The following is a 27,480-nucleotide window of genomic DNA, read 5'->3' on the forward strand; positions in this document are numbered from 1 at the left end:
CAATTCAGAACATTTCAAGTTCAACCATAAAGGGCCACTCAAACATCTGTAATACAATCAACCAATATCAATCAATATGCAGTATCTCTGCAGAAGTAAAAGTCATCTGAATAATTCCACTTTAAAGAGATCTGAAACCAATGAAGAGGTTGCTAGAAAACAACTTTATATTTCAGTGTTTCATTTACAAATTCAGTGCCTGTTGCCCTTGAAGAATAAATTGCCTATGTTACATTAAAAGAAATGGCAAGTTGGTATATTGCAATAGGGAGTGGGGGGCAAGAAAAACAGGTTCATAGTTATTAGGTGTCTCATCCAAAGGAGGACATACTAAGGACTGCAGTACCATACCCCCTTAAAATACAAATGTATATGCTGTAGGAATAGAACCTACAGTTCTTTGCAACAAGATGCAAGTATGCTACCTGCTGTGCTAACAATGCTTTAAAATTCTATACCACAATAATGATACCAGTTGCTAAACAATCTCTCTTTCTCTGACTCTGTCTGTCTCACACACACACACACACACACACACACACACACACACACACACACACACACACACACATGCACACACACACGCACACATGCACACACACACACATGCACACACCTCAATTTCTTAGTGCAAGAAATCTGGACAAAGCCAAAATTAAACAGGGACAGATTATAAATATTGCTTTTATGAACTTATAAAATTGCTAGAATGACAGGATTTGTGTTGGTACACATTTTTCTAAAGGATATGATTTCTAAAACTATTTAGCAACTTCCATCTTTTTTAGGAGGAATATGGGGCAAAAATCTGGACATTCTGCAAAAACCTGGACAGCTGAGGGGTATGCTACTTCCCTTTTATACACGCACATGCATGTATAGTTATCTACATATATAGATATATAAATAGAAATATAAGAATACACACTACATAATCTGGATAATCTATGTGCAACATAAACAAAAAGCTCAGAATCTTCTCTTGAAGCGATGCTGTGTTTGCCTTTATATTTCAGATCTCTTGAATATGCAGGTGGCAAATAGCAGAATTCATTAGGCAGCCCTTGGTCTCTCTCTTTCTCTCCATCTCCTTCTTCCCCACCCTGCTCTTCCTTAACCCTTCCTGACTTGCAAAGGTTTATAGTACTGTTGTTTTCTCAGTTTCATATGGTTTTATTTTAGAAGAAACTGAAGGCAGCATTTTTAGTATCTTTAGCTTAAACCTACAGTTTAAACATTGCACAGAAGAATGCATAGACTTTTCTCCTCTATGCAGTTCTTATTATCTTTTCTAAATATTCTTTTTTCTTTTAAATGGGAAGGGGTATGTTTTATGTTATTAGTGTCATTGCTGCATGAAACAGATTTGCGTATTGCATTACCTAGTTGAGGTACGTGATTATTGTGTGTGTGTGAGATTTGTTTTTTAAGTGAGATTTATTTTTTTAAGTGAATGAAAGCAGTGCTGAAAACACACCAGTTTTTGTAAGTGGCATAGACACATGTGCTGATCCTTTGGCTTCATCTTCAGGTGGTCATTCCTTTTCCCATAAAAGTTATTCCCTTAAGCAGTAACCTAAGGAGCTGTTTACTATTGCAGAACTGTTTGTTCCTGATTTGCTCCACTTAATCAGTGGTGTGGTAGTCTGTTGCTGTTTTATTTACATAGAAACAGCCAAAATGTATCCTACATCTGATTGTCCAAAACATGAGCATCTGCAGTAAACCATAGCCAACCATGTAATGATTTCATTGCCTTACAAAGAAGGTGGTGGCACAGAGTTCCAAAAAAAAAATAATGTTTACTAAATTTTTTTTTTTATTTCAAATACAAATGTTTCCAGCTCTTGAACTCTAGATTTTCTTAGCTGGGAAGTATTATGATCAAACAGTGAGATTAAATGTATATTATTGTTTAAAGTTTGTGGTTTTGGATACATGAAAGAAAAAATAAATGAATACAAAGCATATAAAATAATAAAAAGTGATAGATACAACAAGATGGCCTGGCAAGCATGTCACTTTTAGGCTTTTATAATAATGGTTCCACTGTTAGCCCCTTTGTCTCTGATTAGGTCTCAGTTTGGCTATATATTGGGGGGTTGCTTCAAAAATTCAATGAGCATTTAGAATTTAGACTAAATTATTGGAACTGCATTAATATTTTCCAGACTTCAGTTTAACTAGGCATACAGTGTCTTTTTCTGACCCATTTGCACACTAGCCTTCTTGCCTCCACATTTTGATTTTTTTTCTTGTTGCATATATACAGCCTGCACTTCAGATCATTAGCTAGTTAACACAAATCAGATCCTTCTGTCACTTTTCTCTCTAAGTAGTTTAGAAGAAAAAAGAAATCAAAACTAATCAATTAAGAACCATGTTGACTTAAATGGAATATTTTCAGTGATTTTTAAGTTCTTAAATGCATTCATCAGTTGTTGGTTTTGGATATTTGTGCAACATAGGTTCATAGGTAGGTACTAGGCTATCGGCCCAAGGGCCTACATAAGCCTAGCCAGCAAGGTTCCATGGCTTACGCCACCCAAGAAAGTTATTTTCCTGTGCCACTGTTGAGCAGAGACACAAAAGTGATCCCCGGGGTGTATTTCCTATTTCCTATCCACTCATCGAGATTTTTCTTGAAGAGTGCTAATGAAGAACTTTGCTTGACATAGATGGGTAGCTTGTTCCAGAGTATAGGAAGTCTCTGGGACAGGAATCTATCCTTCCAGTGTGTCCTGTTTATTGTGGTGACAAGGTTTAGGTCCCTAGAGTGTGTAGCTCGGAGGGATTGGGATTTCTTTAGGTGTAGCATGTCCAACAGCTCTGGGTTTGACATAGCTTTATATGTTAGGCAGAGATCACCTCAGAGTAGGCAATATGCTACGGAGTAAAGCTGGAGTTTTTTGAGGCGGTCAGTGTAGGGCATTTGTTTGAGGCCAGTAATCCTCTTTGTGAGGTACTTCTGTGGCCTTTCCAGCTGCTGCAGATGTCTTGTGAGGTACATTCCAAAAGAGGCGTTGTACTCTATAATGGGTCTAATGAGTGTCGGGAACAATGACCTCTTTTTCCTGGATGAGAACCCTTTTATGATGAGGTGTGAAAAAGGACTTCCTGACTACTGTGGTGATGTGACTATCAAAGGAGAGACTACTGTCCACCTGGGTCCCAAGGTCTCTTATCACGCATTCGGTGTTAAGTAGATTGCTGCCTATGTGGTAGTTCATGGGTACAGAGTTTTTACCAAAGGGGATGGCACTGCACTTTTTGTCATTGAGCGTGAGGCCATGGCTCTGACACCAGGCATCTGTCTCAGTGAGGCCCTTCTGTAGGATGTCCACATCATTTGGGGACTTGACTATGGCTCCTAGTTTGCAGTCATCTGCGAACTTCATTAGCCAGAGGCCTTCTGTGTTAGCCTGTACTTCATTGAAGTAGATACCAAACAGGAGACGTCCTAGGATGGAACCCTGTGGTACTCCACTTGTCACTGCTTTGAGATCAGATTTGGAGTCTGCAACTTTTACAGTGTGGGTTCTGTCAGTTAATGAATGTTATTAGTGTCATTGCTGCATGAAACAGATTTGCGTATTGCATTACCTAGTTGAGGTACGTGATTATTGTGTGTGTGTGAGATTTGTTTTTTAAGTGAGATTTATTTTTTTAAGTGAATGTGACATAGGGATTTATACCTAGTTTAGTGAGTTTAGCTATAATTCCAGAATGGGGATGATGTGGTCAAGATCGGCTGTGTGAACCACCCTCAGCTCATCCACGGCTTTGGTGACTGCCTCAAAGAAGTCAATCAGGTTCAGGAGGCATGATCTGCCTTTCACAAACCTGAACTGGGTGGGATCCAGAGTTTGGAGGTTACCAATGTCTTTGTTTATGAGTTCCATGATAATACTTTGGTAATTGTGAAACTAACATTATGCAGTCTAGAATAATAGTAATTGGTAAAATTAACTTATTATATATCTCTGCGATATTTTAAAAAATGTGATCCAATAATCTTTGAATTGCTTATGGTAATTATTAACATAAATCACATCTTATAATCATAAGCTATGTTTTTTGTAATAAAGTATACCTTAAATGATAAATAGGTATATGTTATAATGAGCGTCTGTATGTTTAAATATGGATAGCTACTTTTTTAAAATGAATGTACTTTTGCAATCTCTTTGGAAGAGGTTGCACCTGCCTTCATAATAAATATTGCGTAATAAAATAATAATTATACTAATAGAAATATCTTTAATGATTACATTATATAGTTTTAGCACTACAAAAAATGTATTCACTAGCCACTGCACTGTCATTTTTTAAAGGTATTTGATATGCATTTTGTATCTGTATATGCAAGTTTGAATACAGAAATCTTATAAATGAAGCATAAAACATGCATACAACCCATCTTCTATCACTTTCTGTTGTTGTAGGAAACAGGTTTACATAGCACGCTTTAATTTCAGATCCTGCAGTTGTTTCCTGTCTAAGAAATGTGTAACCATAACATTTAAACTGCGGGAACAGACATACATATACTACATATATATATATATATATATATATATATATATATATATATATATATATATATATATATATATATATACACATATACACATACACACACACACACTGTACACCTCTTAAACACTTAAAAATACACATGCACACACGGGATATTGTAAGGACCAACATGCCTTGGAGGTCACACAACTATTTCAACTGATTTCCATATTATTTTGAGAGTAAACACCTGCCATGTTATTTTCCAGTTATGTTACTTCAAATTAATGCCATGCCATCTAAACATGGAAATTAAGTACAGAGGTTTGTTCTGTTAATGTTGGTTTTTGCTTCTGCTAGGACATCTTTAGCCTTCCTAGAAATACCATTATCTTGTTACACATTCTCGGCCAGTTATGTAATACCAGTTGATGTGATCACAGAATATTCCATTCCAGAATCAGCCATCTTGGACAAAAAAAAATGACTTCACTTATAGCCATTGGATGAAAACATTCACAGATGTTCTGGCTAGCATTCTGTTTCCCCACAGAATGTATCTCAAGAGTTCTACAAAAACATTTTGTTAAATGATACATGAAATAATGGCCTGCCACATGTTCACTTATTTTGCAATGAGCCAGGCACTACTCCCTAACGTAGTGCATATAAGCAGCATTAAGTAAAAATGTTTCCTCCTCCATCTCTGTCCTCTGCCTTTTGTTTAATACAAACAACCATTGTTAACTGCAGTAGTATAGCATGCTTCCATATGGATTCAAAGTAACTCATCAAGTTGTCTTTATTCAACTTGTCAACCCAGCACCATGGTGAAGAGGGAAAACACCCTGAATGAGAGACAGACAACCCTCATTTGAATGGTGGCTCGAGCGCTGGAACAGCCAGGGAGATGAGGATGAGAAATGAGCAGCTACTGCTCACTCATCCCTGGGTGTGGAGACTATTGTGGTTTGTTTTGATTTTCAGCTGCTCTAGAGCTACGTGCAAAGGCTCAGTAGCATGGAAAATAGGAAGCAATTGTAAGACAAATGTGTGATGTGTCTACTGTGATATTAGCCCTTGTCTGAACAGACAAGGAAGTGAACTGCACAGATGGCAGAGTATTGCTGGTCACTAACGTGATGTAGGTGCTTATGTCTTCATCATGGGCATGGTTGGGGTTTACATACATAAAAATTGCTCACATTCAGTCCGAATACAGACACAAACTAGCCTCATGGCTGTCTGGATAAAGGATTCCTTTGGATGGCTCATGGTGAGAAATGGCCTGAGTCTCATTAGTAGAGGTTTGTGTTGGCAGGCATGGGGCAAAAAGCATAGACATTTACTGTATTTAATTAACTTGACTTCAGCTCAAACACAACAAAATTTTATTGTAGACTGGTAAACTCCTCTGCACACCCACACATCTCCATCTTTAAATGTAATAATTTATAGATTGTGAAAACCTGGATAAGGAACCCCCCCCCCTTCCCCAGCACTTCCAGATCCAGATCTCTATAATGTCAATATACACTATGTGATTAAGCAGGGATTTGGGTAAACATTGTAAACAAATACTGTTACGAGAAGCATTAGCTCATTATAAGTTATCCACCCCATTCTGCAGAGTCACAAATGGATACTACTTGGTTAATCTGCATTATATCTCAATTTTTTTATTGACAATTTATTACATGGTTAAATATGCGAATTGCATTGTTTTATTTCTGATGCCTTTGGGTGAATACACATAGAGAATCACATAGCAGAGCATGATTATAAGTCTGAACAAGTCAATCAAGACTGGTGGTACTATAATAATGGAGATGGTCCTGCAAAATTGGAAATAAAAACTTAAGGAAAAATTGATCTGATGTATGATCAAATGAATGGGTAGCAGTGGAAACAACCTGAGTGAACCTGAATTTTTTCATAATGTGGAGGAATTCTTTGACAAAAGTCACTGACCTGTCATTGATCCATGAACTGAAGTCCCCAAAGATGAGCCATTGGGAGTATATCAACCCAGATGAGATGAGGAAGTCTGTAAACTTCTAAAGGAATGCCCCAACACTAGTGGATGGATCGTAGATGATGACACAATTAGAGGTTGCTGCTGTCCAAATGAAAAACTAAAGTGTTGTGTTACAAGTGTCAACCTGGATGTGCTTCAACCCAGTGGCCAACTGATGGAAAATAACTCCACTACCAAAGCAATCAAGCCTCAGATGCTGTACAGCTAAGAAACTGAGAGATATTAAGGCAGCCAGGATAGGGCCAACATTCCCATCTAACCAGGTCTTAGTGATAAAAGTCTCGTCTTCATCATGCAACAGGTAAGACAATATAATAGTCCCTTTGCAAGCAGATCTGCTATTACATTACAGCAACCAGCTAAAATCTGCAAGAAAGAAAGTCCCACATATCTATCCCTGATGGTTAAGGAGGATGCAATGAGTACCATATGCACCATGGTGCCATATGGACCACATGTGGTTCTGTCCCATTAGGAGAGCAAAGATATACTAGTATAGGTCGAGTATCAGAGATCTGATGCACCTGACTCTTGCTGTGCATGCTGCCTGCTCTGTGTCTCTTTGAAATACCCAGGCTCTGTCAAGTTATTATAATGGGCCTCAGAAACTTCATCAGTAAAAGAAGGAAAATAATTAGTCTCTGTGATAAATGAACCCCCACAATGTAACAACATACAGTGGGACAAAATAAAACCCAGTACAATTCAAGTGCAAGAAATATTAAAACTTGATATAATCTATACGAATAGATCACTTTCTAAAACTTGACTATTAATTGAATTGTATTAACCATGACATGGTTGAAATCAAGCTAAAAACAATGGGATGTATACTAAGACAATCTAAATAAAATATGAATTAAAACTTGCAAAAAGCTAGAACTGGTCAAAATAAAATTTCTATAAAGTGTAACTGTTGGAAAAGTAACCAGTTAAGTAAAAGTTCAACAATTAAAAGCCAAATTTGCAAAATGCTAATATAGAAGAGCATATATAGTAACAGGTTAAAAAAATCTAACCGATAAACTATATATGTGTACAACTCAATGAACAAATGCCCAAAAAGTCCTATTTTACAGAATGTATGGTAAAATATGCATTAAAATTAGAGTCCAAGTACAGACCTGAACTGAAGAAGAGGATAAAAATACCATTGCTGTCCCATTAAGAAAAAAACTTGGTAATTAAGTCCATAATAATGAGTTCTAAATATTCTACAGAAACTTAAAAACTGGCATGTCTAATCTGTAACAGAGGAATTAGAATTGAAAAGCAAACCAAAACAAGCAATGTTAACATATTTAAGTATATAATACCAACAGATATATAGGAATACTCCAACAGTTGTTAAAGTCTAAGTCGCTTTAATGGGGCTTAAGGAAATCCAGGCAGCTAATTACACAAACATTTAAAGGGTAGAATGTGGAAGACGGAAGGAAAGGCCACTCCAAATGGCAGAAAAATGGCCAGGACAAATGTAACTAGGGCAGGCCAGTATCACACACCTCCAAGAATAAAAACCCCACAACACATGCAATAGAGTTACAATAATAAGCTCAGTGCTTTGTAGTAACAGGACGTTATGATGATAAAGTGGGGCAGAGAAGTAGATCCTGGTCAGAGCTTGTGCGGTATAACTACACCAGAGAATATCCAGCTGATGGCTGTAGTCCTTCAACAGTAAGATTTACCATATCTAGCAGCAGTGGCTTATTACAGGCAAAGGGATTATTCTTCACACATAAACAAGTACCGACAGCTTCAGCTGAAGCCCCCACACAAGATTAAAGACACACCTACCTTTCCCTCATCCCAAGTCCAGATGGCTGCTGGAATTCAAATTCTGATGCAGAAGATGAAGACGAGCATGTATGGAGAAGATGAAAACAGGTCGCAAGCACCTGTTCCATTTTTTTTTTTTTTAAATTATATGTAAATTTAACTTCTGTCCATGTTAACCTTTGATAAATGTAAAGTGTTGGAGAAAGATTTATCCTTTATTCCAACTCAAAATAGTGACATAACTGATGTTATCTTGGATGTTAAAATATTTTTAAGGAAATTTTGTTTGAAGTTGGAGCTTGGACATAATAACTCATTACTTAGTGATGTTTATTTCAAAAGACCCAGTTTATATATTCTACCCCCACGTCCTGTAGTTGATGTTTTTGCTAGGTTGGTTGAAAATGATTTACATAAAATATATGAAGGTGGAATGAATGTGAAATCCAGGAAGAGCTATTACAATTTGACATACACTGAACTCTTGGCTTTGGCTGGACTCCATAATGATGACACTATAATGGTGAGACTGACAGCAAAGGTGGCTTGATTGTAGTTATGGATCGGACTGAGTATTTTCATTCCATGAAATGTATGCTAATTGATAGCTAATTTTATACAGTTAGTGATATGAATGCTATCAATAAAATGAAGATGAGGATACATTCCACACTGGATGATTGTTGAGGAAAGTTATTAGTTTTCACTTATTTATATATATGTGTGTGTGTGTGTGTGTGTGTGTGTGTGTGTGTGTGTGTGTGTGTGTGTGTGTGTGTGTGTGTATATCTATTATGGTTGATAAACTTCTGATCCCCATTATCCAGGGTCTCTCGAAGATACATAAAGATAGTTGTAGGCTGCCTTTAAGACCTATTGTAGCGGGTCGTAATTGGAGCACTGTACCTTTTTCTTTCTATGTGGAGAAGCACCTACGTCCTGTGTTGGACACAAATATTAAGATCATAAGGGATTACAAACATTTTTTGAAAGATTGTTATGAATATTTTCAGTCTGTGGGTCAGAATGTTAGGTTTTTTTTATCATGGAAGCGCAATCCCTATTTACGGTGATTCCCAATACTTTCGGCCTTGATTGTTTAAAGAGAGTATTTGATCAAACATAGTGAGTGTAGTGACTCTTTGATCAGTGTACTTTGTATTTGTATGAGAACAGTTCTTGAAAATCTTCATGTTTGGCGATAGTTATTATCTACAGAAGAATTGTGTGGCTATGGGCACTTCTAGTGCTAACAGCCACACCAATATGGTAATGGCCAAATGGGAGGAGGATCAATTATGTGAGCTACCCATGTTTTGATGCTTTGTTCCATTCTATAGGCATTTTGTGATGATTTTATTTTTGTTTGGATGGGTGATATACATGACTTATGTGAATTCCATGATATACTGAATAGTTCTACACCCTTTTTTCAAGTTCTCTCTGAATTATCCTGATACTAGGATTGATTTTCTAGATCTAATTATCCAGAAATTGGATAGTGGTGGAATGAATACTGGGGTTATGGGAAACTGTGTCACAAGAACACCCTTTTGCACAGATGTAGTATGCACCGTATGTATGTTTTTAAAAACATTAAAGGACAAGGAATGAGGGCTTCGAGGTTAAATGCCTCTGAGGAAGGCTTACTTTGTGAAATTTCTGGCCTAAAGGATAGATTGATCTCGAGAGGCTATAAATCCAATGAGGTTGATGGAACCTTGCACGTTATTCCCATGCTTAGGGATAATGTAGCAAGGCCCTTGAGGTTACAGCATGCCATGATACACCATCTAGTGTAGCCCGAAAATAATCTCTCAATTCCTATGTTCTTTACCAGAGATATAGTGGTTGTCACTGATGTGATAAGGAAACATTGGGTAATTTTAACTGCTGACCTGAAAATTGTGAGAACTATATGAGAAGCTCCTTCCTTTACTTTCAAGAATAGGAGGTGCTTGAAGAGATTACTTTGTTATCCTCAAACTGACCCACATCAGATATACAGTGTGGGGAATGTAACCCAGTCATGTGGGGAATCTAATTTTTTTCAGTATATTGATAACAGTGGTAAGTTTACACATCCCGATAATGGACAGAGATTTATTTTCAAGGTTGAGGCGGATTGTAGAACGTCTCATGTTGTCTATCTGTGTCACTGCCTACAGTGTGGAGTATTTTATGTAGGCAAAACAGATAGGATGTTTAAGGATGTTTAAGGACAGAATAAGAGAACACCTGTACAGTATACATGTTGGTTCAGTTAATAATGCTCTATCTAAATATGTTAAAGAAACTAATGAACATCATAAATTCAAATTTTGGTTATTGATTTAGTTAAACCCAGTTTGCGAGAAGGTGATGTTAGGAATATAACTGAAACCCTAGAGACTAGATGGATTATTCGCTTGAGGGTGGATCAAGGCAGAAGTTTAAATGAGAAAATTCCATTGAAACCTATTTTGAAAATCCGTAGTTTAAGGAAATAGTCTTATTCCCTCCTCCCCTCCCCATTTTCCCTTTCCCTTTTTTCCCTTATATATATATATATATATATATATATATATATATATATATATATATATATATATATATATATATACATCCTTTATTCATTTTTTACATATTTGTTTGCATATTGCTTTATGGTTTGTGATGTTTGTGGTTTACTGTGGTTTAATTGATTGTTTTGAGTGCGCTATCCTTTCTGCCTTTTGATAGGTTAACATGGGTTAATGAATTATATTTAAATTGACTGAGCTTAATTGTTTACTTAATGCTCTGAAGAAGCAGTTGTAAAAGCGCTTACCACTTGTACATTTTATTTTGATTTTTTTATCATTCCTTAATGTCCTTATTTTATGATGTCTTGGACCCTGCTTTATTCCATTGTCACTACATGTTTACTGTTGTCTCTCTTTTTAAATAACGGAATATTTGTCCTGGTTGGCGTTTATTTTATTTGGATAAAGATTTATTTTTGTTGATTGCATGTCAATTAATGTCGTCAACATTGCATGACTTATTTCTCAAAGATGGAGGATGTAGACTAGAGTGTGTTTGCTGTATCTTTAAGAAGTGTTTCAAGGTCAGCACTTGCATATAAATAGCAAGCACATGCTAGCTTCAGTTTTTGAGAGTGCAGCCATAGAGTGAGCATGTATGAGTGTAATAGCTAGTTTATAAGTTTATCTAAGTTAAAGTTCTTCAGCCTCAGTCCTAATGTGTTTGCAAATAATAAAGCTGCTTGAACATAACCCACAAGAACTCGTCTATTTTATCCTGACTAGACAAGTGACACCAAGTATATAATCGTCTCTAACTCCGTGTGTCATCTGAACTGGGACATACAGTAGGAGGGCACCTCTCACACTTTGAGTGTTAGGAAGATGTTCTTTCAATTTCTGTTTAGTGCACAAGGCACAGTTCCACTTTTCCTTCACATATGCATAGGTATATGTTGTTGATTTTGAATGTCATGTGCCCCTCAAATTGCTCAATTTGCAATTCCCAAGTACACCTATTTATACAGATAGCTTTACATATCTGTATGCTGACTCCAATTAGCTAAGACTGCATATAATTGCAGTAACTATTCAGTGAAGTAACATCATAGTTTGAAGGGACCCTTTTAATGTCTTCTGAGTATCTGGACTACCATCAAGTTTGAGGTGAAGGAAGAAATGAAAAGACAAGCTTGAACAATATGGTTCACAGGACAGATTGTTGAGCAATTCCGCAGTCCACTGACCCAATATGAATTTTTACTTTTCAGTGTTACTCTAGTAAGTCTGTTGACTAGCCATTTTTAATCTACTCCAGCATAAGTGTGGCAACATACAGCCTGATTAGGCTGTTAATGATGATGTCATAGGGCCATGTGTCAAAGGACTCAGCATAGTCTTGGCATATCATTATGATTGCTAAATTATATAAACTGCAGTTGGTTCTCAAAAATGCACTGAGGATGTTATGACTGGAGGCATACTACTCAACTGAAACATAAACTGACTATATCACTATAACAATAAACAATAATTTACATTTAAAAAGGGAAGCCATGAAGTCAGGGAAGATTTGTATGGGAATTTGGCAATAGTTTCACAGGTTTCTTAGTAAAATACAAAAAGGTCAACTACCCATTAAAAAGACCCTAATAGCACACCTGTACCCACAGTAGTTGAACAAAAATATTTCTGCATTATAGTTGAACAAACTCTCTCCTTCTACTCCCTTACAGAAATACAGTCACAAAAATATTAAATCAACATAAAATGTTCTGCAAATACCTAATCTTTATAACTCAAGAATCTAGACAAGCTATTACACTACAGATTTTGATTGTTGTCCTCAGCTCTCCCCATAACACTTCTGTTATTCAAACAAATGAAAGCAAATTCCTCAGGTTTACACTTCGTTTGTAATACTCTGTGTATCAATGCATTGCAAAATGTTTTTTATTTATCATTAATTATATATCATACATTCAAGCATGCCTTTTGCCTCTATTTTGACTGAAAAGGGTGTATTTGACCATCTTACTCAACCTGGTTTAACGACCTTAAATAATCACTTCCTTGCAATTATATACTGTTAGTGCACTTATTTGAAGAATCTATCTGCATCTGAGTAAAGATTAATTTCTGATTTTTTTAGTGAATAAAGTATATATTTAATAGTTTTTGAAGACCATCACAAGGGGGGCCCTCGGCAGCTACCTGTTATTTTTACTTTTTTACCAGTTGTTATTCTTTTAAGTTAATAAAGATCTGAGAAGCTGACATCTATCATGACACACATCCATTTGGTGGGGCTCTGTATGGCAATGAAAATTCCTTCCTTGTGTAATAACTTCGTGAAGTGTACCAGGTTTTAATCATAAATTATGAACATGAAATGTCTTAGGACAGAGTTAACCCAGTTGCAAAATGGCTGGATAACGGTTCAAACCTGTCTTATGCCACACTACAGCAATTCTGCAACGGTTCAAACCTGTCTTATGCCACACTACAGCAATTCTGCAGTAAAGAATGGACACTAAATAGATGTTCACCAGGTACATATTTTGATGCATTTTTAAAATTGAGTACATTTCCCATATACATGTTTTATTGTGTTTTTAAAACTGTATACATGTCCTCCTGGCACAATTTTTTTAAAACTGTATGTGTGCTCCCCATGCACATGTTTTGATACTTTTATTTTATAGTTTCTGAGAGTGGTTGAGAAGGCTAAGGGTTGACCTGTAGCATGTTCTATAACCGCACACACACACACACACACACACACACACACACACACACACACACACACACACACACACACACACACACACTCCAAGTCACACTGCATCAATCTCTGCTATACACTTTTGATTTACTTTTAATTGAGTCCTTTGCAAGATTTTACTTCAGAAAAGAAAAATGGCCATATGTTGTTTTTTTTTTTTAGAGATATTAACAATTAAAGTGGTCAATAAGCAACATAAAATATAATTGCATCATAAAAAGTGTGAGATATATACCGCTGAAAAATGATAAAAGAATGGTACATGGACAGTTTCCATATACTTCATTTAAAACATACTGTTAGCTTCTGTAACAAGAAGGAAATGTACTCGTGACATATTTTCCATACCTTATGCTTCAATATCTCAAAGACCATGTGAGATAGAAGTGTGTGCTGCCGTTGCCTTTATCACTCACATTGCTTTGCTGCTCTTTGACTGTATTGTAATCTTGTAATATGCATCATGACTGCATATGATTTGTAGAAAGCTATACTGAACCATAATTGTACCCTTTTACCTTCCATACTACTGGCGTACAGAAAGGATAATAATATCCTCAACTAATAGCATGTATACCATGTGCTGGCAACATCAGATCTGTAAAAATAACCAAGGAATAACTGTCTTTAAATACCACAATACTGCCTGTTGTGAGTGCAATTTTCATAGTACTAACAAAGGATGAAAAATACAGCATTAATAGTATGATGAAAATTTCTGGAGTATTTAAACTTCTCAACCTCTTAGAGCAAGAAAATCTAGACAAAGCTGTAAAGAAAAGTGGGAAAAAGCCCCATAAATAAAAACAATTTTTAAATATTGCTCTTCCAAACTTTGAAAGTTGATAGAATAACAGGTTTTGCATTAGTATGAATTTTCTGAAGGCTATGAAGTCTGAAACTCAAATGTCTGCCATTATTTTTGAACATCAATCTTTAATGATTTACCACTAATTTGACAGAAAACCACAACTTTATGAAAAACAGACCAAAAATATGAGGCCAAAATCTGGACATTCTGTGAAAATCTATACAGTTCAGAGGTATGCAGAGTAGGGTTTATATTAGATGAACAAATGCTTAAAATGTCAAGTACGACATGCTCGACAGCTTTTAAGTGAACATTCATCTAATCGAAACCCCAGAATATCGAAACAAGAAATTTCAAAAAGTTATAGTTGGCCAGCCATCATGAAGCCAATGTGGCAATACCAACAAAATTCTTATGGCTGTGTCTTAACTGCCCCATTGCATTTTTGCTGTGGTAGAAGGGAGATTTTACAGAAGGCTATGATACAAATGGCATATTTTTAAACTTGTGTACCTACAATTTATTTATTTTCTTACTTATTTATTTTCATTTTTCACATTTTATCAGTTAGGTTATCTGGGCCCAGGAAGAATATCACATTTTCAGAATAGCCCTAAAGAGAATTTTATTTTATTATTATTATTATTTTATTCTGTATTATCTAAATAAAACCACTATGCACAACTGCTTATTTCCAGTGGCAACCCTGGAGTACTAAGCAATCAACTGATACATGCACCCACATCACCATTCGGGATTCCAGTGCCTCTCACTTATGCATGCATGCACATATTTATCTATGTGTAGTACAGGCAACCATCACTAGTTTGGTAAAGTCAAGCACACGTCACTCACCCAGTGCCATTTACATTGTGCATTCGAACTCTAAGCACTGGTACTGCACAGATCATACTCCCCCTCCCCCAGAATGAGAGAGGGGGCATCAGCCATTCATTTCCATCCTCTCACTTAATTCCTCCAGCTCCCAAGTGGCTAATCAAACTCAGGTTGTCTAAGTTATAGTTAGGACTACTCAGTTGTACCAAAGAGTGAGGTATGCTGTTTCATTTTCACTATAAATTATTAAAGGTGATTAGTTTTCTTCAACAAAGAGAAATCATTTTGCTTTTGCATTCTTGCAAGTTCCTGTGTTCACAACTTTGTTTCCCAAGCAAATGAATAATTCACATCATGTTATAAACATTGACTGGGGTTCAGAAAAGGTAAGCTGTATCATGATAGGCTATACACTTGTGGTAACCCACTCTGACTTAGAGAGACCAACCACAGAGATTTCACATGATCAATAGAATCACTGCATTGGGCCATCACCAATGTCTTGCTAAATGCTAATGAAGCATTCCAGGGAATCAGATAAGGCTAATTAGCCAAACATTGTTCTCCCAGAAATGTCGCAGGAAGGGAATGACACAAATGAGCAATTCTTCAGAATCGCTTCGCTGCATAAATTAGCACAATTGGTCATGCTTTACCAAGGGCAAAATGCTGCATTTCTCCATTACAGTTAATGAGAGAGAAATTATGTTTCAGATAAGGTTAGGGGAGATAAGCAGAGATGTAGTGGTGGTAAATGTGTGAATGTGTGTATGTGTTTGGCAGTGTGTGTGCGCATGTCTGAAGGGCCATGACTGGTCTCAGAGTTACCGTGTGTGTGTGTGTGTGTGTGTGTGTGTGTGTGTGTGTGTGTGTGTGTGTGTGTGTGTGTGTGTGTGTGTGTGTGTGTGTGTGTGTGTGTGTGAGTGAGAATGTCTGCGTGCTTATGGGAGAATAACAGAGTTGGGTTCCTGTGCCAATACAATGCATGGGATACCAGTGTTAATTATCACTGAAAAGTGCTATTTAGCACTTATGGTAATTCTGTGTGATTCAGATGCAAATTAGCTGATAATGAGATCTATCTAGCTAATTATGGGTTGTGACAAAGGTGGATACTGCCAGTACAGCTATCTGGAATTTTGCAAATAATTCTATGTCACTGAGATAAGACAGCTGCTTTTGTGAAGGCACAACTTCAGTTTGGTTTCTTTTTGAGCCATCCTAGACACTGAGGGCAACAAGAGAACACCTAAGTCCTTTTCATCACAGTTTCTACCCTTGGCCCAATTTATGAACCAAGTTGGGACCAATTATTAACTCCCCAAGTGATGCTGACATCCTACAGAAAGACCTCACTGAGATGAACAACTGGTGTCAGAACCATGGTCTTAAGCACAGTGCCAAAAAATCTCTTGTCATCCCCTTTGGGAAAAACCCAGTTCCCATGAATTGCCACATTGGTCATAGTCCAATGAACACAGAAGGCATTATAAGAGATCTGGGAGCACAGGTTGACAGCAACCACTCTTTTGACCACCACATTGCCACTGTCATCAAAAAATCCTATGTGGCACATCTCATTACTAAGGGTTTTGCATCCAGGAAGAAAGAGGTCATTGTCTCCCTCTACTCTTCCCTCATTAGGCCAATCTTAGAGTACAATGCCTCATTTGGCATGTACCTCACTAGACACCTGCAACAACTGGAGAGGCCGCAAAAGTACCTTACAAAGAAGATCCTAGACCTTAAACATTTTTCCTATATGAACAGATTAAAAAAACTCCAACTATTCTCTGTCTCATATCGGCTATTTAGAGGCGATCTCTGCTTGACTTACAAAGCCATGTCTGACCCAGAAACAGTTAGAAATGCTACAGCTAAAGAAATCCCAATCCCTCCTCACCACACGCTCCAGAGACCTCAACCTCATTACCACAATCAAAAGAACGCGCTGGAGGGACAGGTTCATAACCCAGAGACTGCCCATGTTATGGAATAGACTTCCCATACATGTCAACCAGAGCATCTCACTGGCCTTCTTCAACAGAAATCTTGATGAGTGGATTTGAAATAGAAAATTCACCATCACTCTAGTGGCTCTACTCGACAGAGACACTGGGAACTAAGGTCGAGTGGCACAATGCCAGGGTAATCCTATGGGCTAGGCTTGTAAAGGCTCCAGGGCCATTAGCCTAGTACACACCGATGAACCTATTTGTGAATATCAATATGATCTATATAAGATGTTTGTGTTACAAATGTATTAGAACTATATGTCATGTGCATATCAAACTGGTCTGTACAGACATGTGTGTTAAAAAGGCATTGTATAAAGTGCTTGTGCTTAAAATATAACCACAGTGTGCCCTACTGGAATAGAACAGAAATGTACATGCAATGTTGTAACTGTTTAAATATACATATTTTAACAGTGGAAACTGGAATAAAGGAGGTTAACTTCAGAAAAATATCTCAAATTAAAATACTTTATAGGCCAGGGAGACAATGTCTAAAACTATGGAGCTTTCTGTATTGTCTCTAGAGTGAAATAATTACCAGTCTTGAAATGTGAAGGAATGTAATTGTTTTATGACTTCCAGCATCTGCCAAAGATCTGAGGTCTATGTATTTTCACAGGTAGATTCTAAATACTGTCAGCTTCCAGCAGTGGGGGTTTCACCTGGGATAGAGTCAGATGACAAGAAACAATGTCATTCTGCAAGTTATCTCAGCAGTAATATTTCAGATTTGAAATTTGAGAAGTCTTTTAGAGAGACAGGGCATTCTGTATTCCGTCTTGGACCTGACAAGAACCATTCATCACAACATCTGTCTTGCTCTGATGAAGTAAGTTTTTAGGGAACAGTACAATTCTCTTGGCTATAGTCAAGAATATAGCAAAGCCACTCCTAACAGCCTTGTCTTGGTCAAACTACCATTTGTATTAATATTAATATTAATATTAATATTAATATTACACAGTAAGATTGGACACCCTTTGTTAAGGGCTCTAAAGTAGCTGATAAGGAGTTGGCTGTTGGCAGTGATAACTACATTATAGTTTGGGCAAAAGGGGGCATAGCTAGTAAACCTTTGCCAACCTTTCCCAGGTGTGTGTGTGTGTGTGTGTGTGTGTGTGTGTGTGTGTGTGTGTGTGTGTGTGTGTGTGTGTGTGTGTGTGTGTGTGTGTGTGTGTAAATCAAACCTCAAAGGGTGTGTGTGTCAGCTACTTGGGCAGGGACACGAAGCACTGGTCAGACAGAGAGGGTGCTGGAGGTCTTGGCTTGGCCACTCAGCTGAGATCAAAACACTATAGCTGTGCCAGTGGGAGTCTTATTGTGGATCTGTAGAAAGAGGGAGAAACCAGCCCTGGACTGACTGTGATCTCTGTGTGCTTTTAAGGGAAATTGCACTTGAGGCAGAGAGCTGCATCTGGAAATACTGTATGTGTACCTGTTATCTTCCCAGTGTATGTCCCCCCACTGGTGCCAGTGCTGAGGACTGAGGCTCCTTAATTACTGGTCCAGTGGTGGGTCAACACATGGGTAAACATCTTTGAATTGCATTTTATGGGACTACATAAACTGCACCTTGCAGTGGTATCAGTTTACACAAGTGTAAGGGAATATTTCTGAATTCCAGGGATTGTGTATTAACAGGTAAGTAGTTTTCTTTCTCTTTCAACAGAAACAGTGTAGATGAAAGCATTAGGGAAGTAACAGCTTGAGACAGAACCAGTGGAATTTTGCTTCGGAAGTCAGATGTCTTACATCACATACAGTGATATTGTTGCATGTTTTGTTTCTACGCTTTCTGGAAAAACTTTTTTTTTTAACTGCACCAAATATACTGTAGACTCCTAATAACATATGAAAATCTTACAGCTATGTGTTGCTTTCTGTTTCAGGCTTACAAAGTGCTTTTCCACACCAGTTGTTATCATATTTCCATGGCTGTATTTGGGACATCATGGTGCAAGGCCAGAGCATAGATCTAGACAGAGCATATTACAAACATGATTCAATCAGCTCTCACAGCTGTCCTGCTCTACACCTGCTTGATGAAGACCCAGAAGTGAAGAACGAACAGACTGGCCTGGAGTAAAGTTGGACATGTACAAATGGAACAAGAGTCTTTGTTTTTAAAAGCAAATGTTTTCTGTTTAACCAGGCTTTCTGAGAAAGTCATGGTATTATAAACTCTAAGAATTCTTGTTAAATGGTGGGATTTGAGAGCATCAGTCAATAAAATGTTTACTTTGCTTCCCTATAGATATTGGAAACCATGTCAAGATTTGAACGTACACAAGCCTTGTTTGTCTCTGAAAAGTGGAAACATAATGCTGTTTCTAAAAATAATTAACCTATAGTTTCTGTTCCCCTGAGGATATCTTGAGGGCATGCAGAATGTCAAGTTCCTTGGACTAAAATCACAAAAAAACAAAACTAAAATCATTGTAAAGGTCAGAGGCAATATTTGGTTTCATATAATGAAATGCAAGTCTCTTGACCAGTCAGGCCCTTGTATCTTGTATTGCTGTACTTTTTTCTGAAAATATGATAATGTTGTACTTCAATGATGAAAAGTTTTGTAAAACTTTCTAGTAGAGCAGTGAGAAAAATACCTGAGATAGTGATTTGCCCTGCAACTGTGCTACACCCAAATGTGTATAATTGTGTCTGCATGTTTGGGAGAGATTTGTACAATGTCATGTTTTTTTCCTATAGCAGTAATCTTTTAGTATAGACTGATAATCACCAATGTTAGTATCTTAGTGAACAGCAGGCTCTTGCTAGGGTTTAACCTCTCTTCACGTATTCAGAGTAAGATTTTTATGGCAGTACAATAAAGTACCAGAGGATAATAAACTACTAGCAGGCCCTTTTTTGTGAAGTGAAGAAGTACCTTCTAGCCCTTCTGCCATCTTTGTTCCTTGGATAGAACCTTAATGTCCCATGCAATTTTCAAAAACACTGACAACAAGTTTTATGAATCATGGTTTAAAAGTCACACTGAGCATGGCTATTTCTCCTTAACATTCTGACCTGGAGACTCAGACTAGATAAGTTATTTGAAACCAGCCTATTTCCACTGCTAATGACAACACATTTTACAAAATATAGAGATTTAAGTCTCTACAAGAAAGAAAAATTGTGAATGAATGTATAAGCATCAAAGTATTAGTTACAGCACTGCCTAAGTATGCATCATGATTTCTGATGCATTCTTATATAATATGGATGATACATAAATTTAACCAGTGTTGACATTAGTATTATTAGGATTAGAATGTGTGTGTGTGTGTGTGTGTGTGTGTGTGTGTGTGTGTGTGTGTGTGTGTGTGTGTGTTAACTCACAATCAAGGATGTGACTGTGTGCATAGACCTGTTCCTCAGATTCACTCACATATGAACTTCAGCAAGGTGGCTATATGCTGTAGCTCTTAGTTTCCACTAGGGGGCAGACAAGGAATAGTACATATTTACTATATTGCCAAAGTGAAAATTAAGTTCAGTATTTTATCCAGGAAATAAACCCTGAACACTTCAAGTCTCTTCACATATCAGGCATTTGCCAGCTGGTGCTTCATGCCACCTCACAATGTACAGTCGTGCCAAATATCATTTGCAAGATCGTGTTAAATCCTTATATGTCACCATCTCAGTTAAATTGTTCACAGTTTTCAAATGATTAGTATAAATCTTGCAATCTTATAAGAGTGATACTAACTAGTATACCAAGCACATTAACAACCCTATCCTTTCATCCATCCAGCTAAATACCCAGAAAATGAAAAAAGTCACTAGGTAAACTAAAATTTGTCTTGCCATACCTTGGAGAGTCGCACTGCATTCACAGCCCCTATCTCCACATTTATTTCACTGTCTCAGAGAAAAAAGTAGTATGTAATACTGACCAGTGTGCAATACCAGCCACAAAATAAAATTACTTTGTGATGACTCAGAAGCTCTTTCAGCACACCAGTATCCCATTACAAGTGTAACTACTTCCAAGGCTTTTGGAGGCACTTCTTATTTTGTTGAGCACCTATACAATCACTCACAACAGATGTGCACATAAATACCATTATGTGATCTTCTGTACACACAGCAGCACTGAGCTATTCATAGAAGTGTGTTAAAATACAGATACAAGAATACTTGTAAACATCATATTTGCTCATACACACACTGCTCTTAACATGGATAGGTGTTTATAGGCACATGGATAGGTGTTTATAGGCACATGGATAGGTGTTTATAGGCACACTTTTGAGTATTATAGAAAAGTAAGGTTGCACAAAGTATGTAATGGATCACATAAGGGATGGGACACAGCATAGAATGTTATAAAGAAATAAACCATGACCCAATTGTTCTTGTGCATTGGGCATAAAAATATACTTCTATAGGTTCTCAGGCATTATTCTTTATTTTTATTTTTGGACCACATACCTAGAATGTATTACAACCTTTTGAAAATATTTCCATACATTAAAACAGTGTGTACTATGTTAGGCATGTGGTAATCAACAAATTTTCAACATTCATGCAATAAGCATTAAATAATGAAGCTGCAAGAGGTTAATGATTTTTAATGATGAATTTGTGAATAAATTACTTTTCTAAAATTATAACAAAGAAGAACTTGGTTATTTATTTCAGTTTTGGTTAACCACATCCTTTAAAGATTAGTCACATTCCTTACAGTTTTAAATTCTTTTATTTATTTTTTCTCTTTTAACAAGTGAAAAACAGAGTCCTCATCAGGACGAAGCTACTATCCAGAAATGCATTTGCCTACATTTAATTATGTTGCATCTTTGATTGCTTTAGAAACAGACATACATTGGGTCCCTTGTGTAGTAGGAAGCTGTGCTTTATGTAGTTACCCCTAATGCAGCTGAAGGCCATACATTCTGCAGGTACCCATGATGCATCAGGAGGCCCTGTTTGATATAATTACCTATAATGCAGCAGGAGACAAGAAAGATAGTAGCACAGTCTGCTGAATGATCTGATACTTCATCTTCATCTAGTGCATAATACCTCTGTATCAAGTATATGAAATCAAACAGGACCAAGTGTACAGTAACAAAAACATTAACATGTATCAGGAAGGTGTCAATAGCTGCAAAACCCACCCCTATAAAATATAGGTGTGCTGACTTCTTGCAAAGTCAAAGAGCCAGAGGTAGCTTTTGCAGATGCATCTTTGAATACATCTTGTACTGTTTCCACAGTGAAACCTTACATAATCCAGACCCAGAGCATGTATCATCCCTGAGGATCTAAATGGTATCATTTGTCTCTTCTTCACTACAGAGCATAAGTCGCAAGATGACTGTTTTAATTCATGGGAAAGACATCCTGTACCACATCATACTTCAGTTATAAATTGTTCAACAGGTCTGATCAAAAACCCAACTCAAAATAAGAGTGCATTTAGTGCAATACATATATTTCAACTTGTCAAACACCTAGGCGTTTTGCCTATAGTAATGCCTTTCCTCTTGGTTCCAATTATAACAATTAGAAGTTGCATTTTTCTCTTCTATAACCAGATCTGTAGTAGAGAGATAGGGCACATCTGACTGACCAAATGTATTTCATCTTGCTTCCAGCAGTAACACAGAAAGGTATCAACTCTTACACATCCCCAATCAAAAAAATCTGCAATGGGAACAGAGGTATTTCTCTTCTTCCAACAAGGAAATGCAATGGTGAAAGTCCCACTCCACCCCCACCCCCCATAACCATGATTACATATGGGTTCCTATCACATTGTCGAATTATGACAATGTCGAACGGCTAAAATGTCAAAAGTGCCATTCATCGAAAAGTGTTTTGTGGGATCGCGGTACAGTGAGTATCAGAATATTTGCCCTTTCCTCACTGTAGAGCGATCTTGGAGTTGGTACATATCAGTCATGTTTGCCGAAATGTAGAAGTACTATTCTTAATGTAGAGAATTATAATCAGGTTTCTGATCATAACCAATTTATTGTATGTCTGAGAAATAGATGTCAATAAATTTACCTCGTGAATCAAAGTGAAGCTCAAAAAGTGAGTTTTGACATCTGTTTAGAGCACATAAAACTAGTTGGTTATTACTGGAGAGATCTGATCATAATTCTTTATAGTGCATCGAGGTTTACATGTTCCATGTACTATCACTTACAAAGAAAAAGAAAAAAAATGTAGGCTAGCTAATTGTGTTACAGCAAAGGGTGTGCCTGACTCTCTAACAGGTTTGAGAGCTATAATATACTTCATGCTACAATATACAAAAAGTGTGGTAGTGTGAGGTTAATTACAACTTTTAAATCTATTTCAGCTCCCCAACTCTGCTCCTTGGTTATTGCTGTTAATGATCTAGCACAAAACTAGAACATAACAGTCCTGAAAGGTACTTAACAAACTGTAAGTACCATTCTCACATCAGAAATTTGTTTAATCAGTTGGCTTCTTCACAGTTTTGGTGTGTAACCATGGCACTCATGTAATATAAAATATTTGGTTTTGTTTTAGGATTAAATCTTGCAATTGTTCTGCATGAGACTCTGAAAATACAACTTCCCAGATGTATATTACCAGTTAACAAATTAACTATAAGGCATGAAAAATATCTGCTTTTATTTTAAAATAAGATATTTAGACAATAAATGTTTTACTAGAAACATAATTGGAATTGTTCACATTTTTATGTAATATTATTTACAATTAATGAATTTTTAACAAAGTTAGGTACAGGCACATCTGTTACATAAACCTGTCAGACTTTTATAAACCAGGAGTACTTACCCCTGAAATACCAATAGTTATAGTAGATTTAAATTTGTGATTAATGAATTTTCTTGTATTAATGGCAAGACATTTCAAGCTGTTTGTAAATTTTAATTGCAGTTCTGAAAAAGTTGCTTATGCCCTTAGATATTCTTATAATTTGGGTCTATATAGATGATACTGAATGCATACCTCTCAAGTGTACCTCATTACGAGGAACGTACCTCATTTGGGGTCTTAAAAAGTTCTTGTTCCTCGAAGTTCCTCAAAGTTCCACATTGAAAGACTGTCACACATTCAGTGTTAGGAATTTTTTAAGTGAAAGGCATTGTAAATAGAAATGAATCATATTAATTAATTAAAAGATCTTTATAAGTAAAACCAGCATATTTTAACCATCCTATGACCTTCTTAGTTGAAGTTGTTAGCAAGTCATTAGTATGTGTTCCACGTTTTGCCCATTTGTTCCACATTATGAGAGCTAGTGTTCCTCCTTTTGGACATGAAAGGTTGAGAGCTATAACTAAATGAGATATGAAAAGAGTACATCTGAGGGATATCAGTATTAATGTTTGGTATAGCCCATTTGCTGCTCATTTTAGTGAATCTTGTGGTAATAGTCATGGCTTAAAAATGACTTTTTTATGTCTTATTAGTAATTGTAATTGGTGTGATGTTAAAAGATTAAAGGAGGCTTTATTAATAATGAAATTTCAGACTTTGAAACCTAAAGATCAGAATATTGATTTTAATTGGATGGTTTTAATTTGATAACTAGCTGCTTAATAGTCAATTGACTTGTAATTGATGTCATTATATAAGCTTGGTGTTTTTTTATTGATGTTATACCCATGAAGGTCTGTTTGACTGAGGCACTAAGTGAATAAAAGTTGGTGCTTTTACTCTGTCATTTTTATTACTACAGACACATCTGTGTTATGTTTCTACAAATATCAGCCTAAGCTGATTTTTTTATATACATGGGTCTACCTCACATAATCGACCCACACTTCTCTGAAACTCTTTTCATAGAGATGAAAAGAGTGAACGCTCAATAAAGTGAATGTTCACATCAGCGAAAAATTCCACAGTGAAAAGAACCAATTGGCCAATGTTAGGACGCTGCCCTTTTCCCCACTGTAGTGTGATCTTGGAGTTGATATATATATATATATATATATATATATATATATATATATATATATATATATATATATATATATATATATATATATATATATATATATATATATATATATATATATATGGGTCTACTATACATGTTCAAAATTTTAGAAAGCCGAAACTCATATGGCCGAGACCATATGTTTGACTCCTAAAATTTCGAACATGTAAAAAAAAATAAAACACACAACATAAACCTACTTTTTAAATGCTAGCAACCTCCACCCCACAAACCCCCGTAACTTAAATATACCAACTCCGAGATCGCACTACAGTTCAGAAATGGAAATCTTTCCATTCCGCACTGTATGGAGATGCCAGTTCCGCATGGCCGACATTTCAAATGTCGATCATATGGTCTCGGCCATATGTTCTTCGACATTCGACATTGTGAAATGTCGACCATGTGTGGGGGACCTACATATATATATATATATATATATATATATATATATATATATATATATATATATATAGTTAGGGAGGGTGTGGGGGATACACCCCTCACCTGGTTGGGTTTCACATACTGCAGTGTGTATGGTGTTCATAAGGTGGCCAAGTGCTTCCTTTTCCTGTGGTATTTTTCACTGATTTGAATGTTTGCTCTATTGAACATTCACTCTTTTCGTCTCTACAAAAAGAGTTTTGGCAAAGTGTGGTTCGGTTAGGTAACACAGACCCATATTTATGCAATCTACTTTATTTAAAAACATACTGACATAGCCTATTATAAACTTTGAAAAAAATTACTTTTTTAAATATGCCCTTGTAAAAGCTCCATCACAGCAAATTATTTCTCAAACTTTAAAAATGAGTTTACCTGATTTGCTTAAATGTCCTATTGAGCTGGTGATTATTTACAACTTCTGCTTGCAGAAAAAGGATTTTGCACCTACAAAAAGCCTAATAACATTAATCAAGAAGTCATGCAATCTTCTAAAAACTAAACATAGCTATCTTGAAATCATCACAAAACAATAAATCCATAGCTTATTTCAAATTATACAATGACCCCCCCCATTAATATTCTAAAACAGCGTGCACGTTGTAAATCAGAGTTATACTAATGGAAAAAGGTCCGGTTGCCTGGACTTTTTCCATTAGTATAACTCTTTTTTTAAAGCAACGGAGAACACAAGATCTCTGTTGCTTTTTACTCACTGTCTCGCTATGTTAAACGAGTTTAACATAGCAAGACAGCTTTAAAAAAAGTAACAGAGATCTTCCTATCTCTGTTGCTTTTTTTTAAAGGTGTCTCGCTATGTTAAATGGGTTTAACATAGCGATACAGCTTTAAAAAAAGCAACGGAGATTCTCCGTTGCTTTTTTTTTAAGCTGTCTCACTATGTTAAACTCCTTTAACATAGCGAGACAGTTTGTAAAAAGCAACGGAGATCTTGCTTTCTCTGTTGCTTTTGCCCACAGCTCTGATGTACTGCGTAAGCATACGCATGCACGGTACATCAGAACTGCCGCAGAATACCAGACAGCTGCAGAAGGGCAGCAAGTAGGCATAATACAATGCCATTATTTAAGAAAAGTAATTATTTTTTTTCTTAAATAATGTCATTGTATAATAGCAATAACCCACTTCTGGGAGTGGGTAATGCTGGATTTACCCACAGTTGTCTTTGTTTAGCCACTCGGGCTTCACCCTCGTGACCAAACCATGCCAACCGTGGGTAAATCCAACATTACCCACACCCAGGCATGGGTTATTGCTATAATACATAATATTTTACACAGTTTATCCACCTATTTAATAAAATCAAGAAAGTATTTTAAAGGTCTAGTTTTTGTAGCTGTAAAATTCTTATATACTACTATCTGTCTTCTTTTTCCCTTATAAGAGTGCACTGTAGACTGTTGAGTGGTAGTAAATGGAAGTGATTTGCATTGCACTAGGTTGTAAAAGAACATGTTGCTATGTTACATCATTTAATATGCTTAATTTTGCCACAGTTCTTTTAAACGGTATAGAATCCAAATGCTCATATGTTCTGCTTGGCAATAAGAAAAAGAATTTGTCATAGAAGTCGAAAAACAAAAGCTTAACAAAAATAATTAGCTATTAAATGGCAGCTATAATCAAATATTAAAACAGGATTCTCCAAGAAGCACAACATTATCTCATTAAATGAATTGGTAGATTCACTATGATAACAACAGTATCATTTAGTTAATATGCAATTAATCTAACAAAAACGACTAAATCCTTGGAAAATCACAGTCTC

The 27,480-nt window shown here is 36.4% G+C and overlaps 1 protein-coding gene across 2 annotated transcripts in view; it reads left to right on the top strand.

The window, feature by feature from the left end:
* SHBG (sex hormone binding globulin) overlaps positions 1–21,919 on the top strand; it is a 373,889-nt gene extending 351,970 nt beyond the window's left edge. For both annotated transcript variants that reach the window (XM_044077040.1, XM_044077039.1), the window contains exon 8: positions 19,183–21,919. In XM_044077040.1, coding sequence (XP_043932975.1) covers positions 19,183–19,379 — 197 coding nt within the window. In that variant the 3' untranslated portion in view covers positions 19,380–21,919. The remainder of the gene's footprint in view (positions 1–19,182) is intronic.
* The last annotated feature ends 5,561 nt before the right edge of the window (positions 21,920–27,480 follow it).

Source organism: Protopterus annectens, chromosome 7.part0, assembly GCF_019279795.1.
Source record: "Protopterus annectens isolate FY-2018-M chromosome 7.part0, PAN1.0, whole genome shotgun sequence".
Classification (NCBI taxonomy): domain Eukaryota; kingdom Metazoa; phylum Chordata; order Ceratodontiformes; family Protopteridae; genus Protopterus; species Protopterus annectens.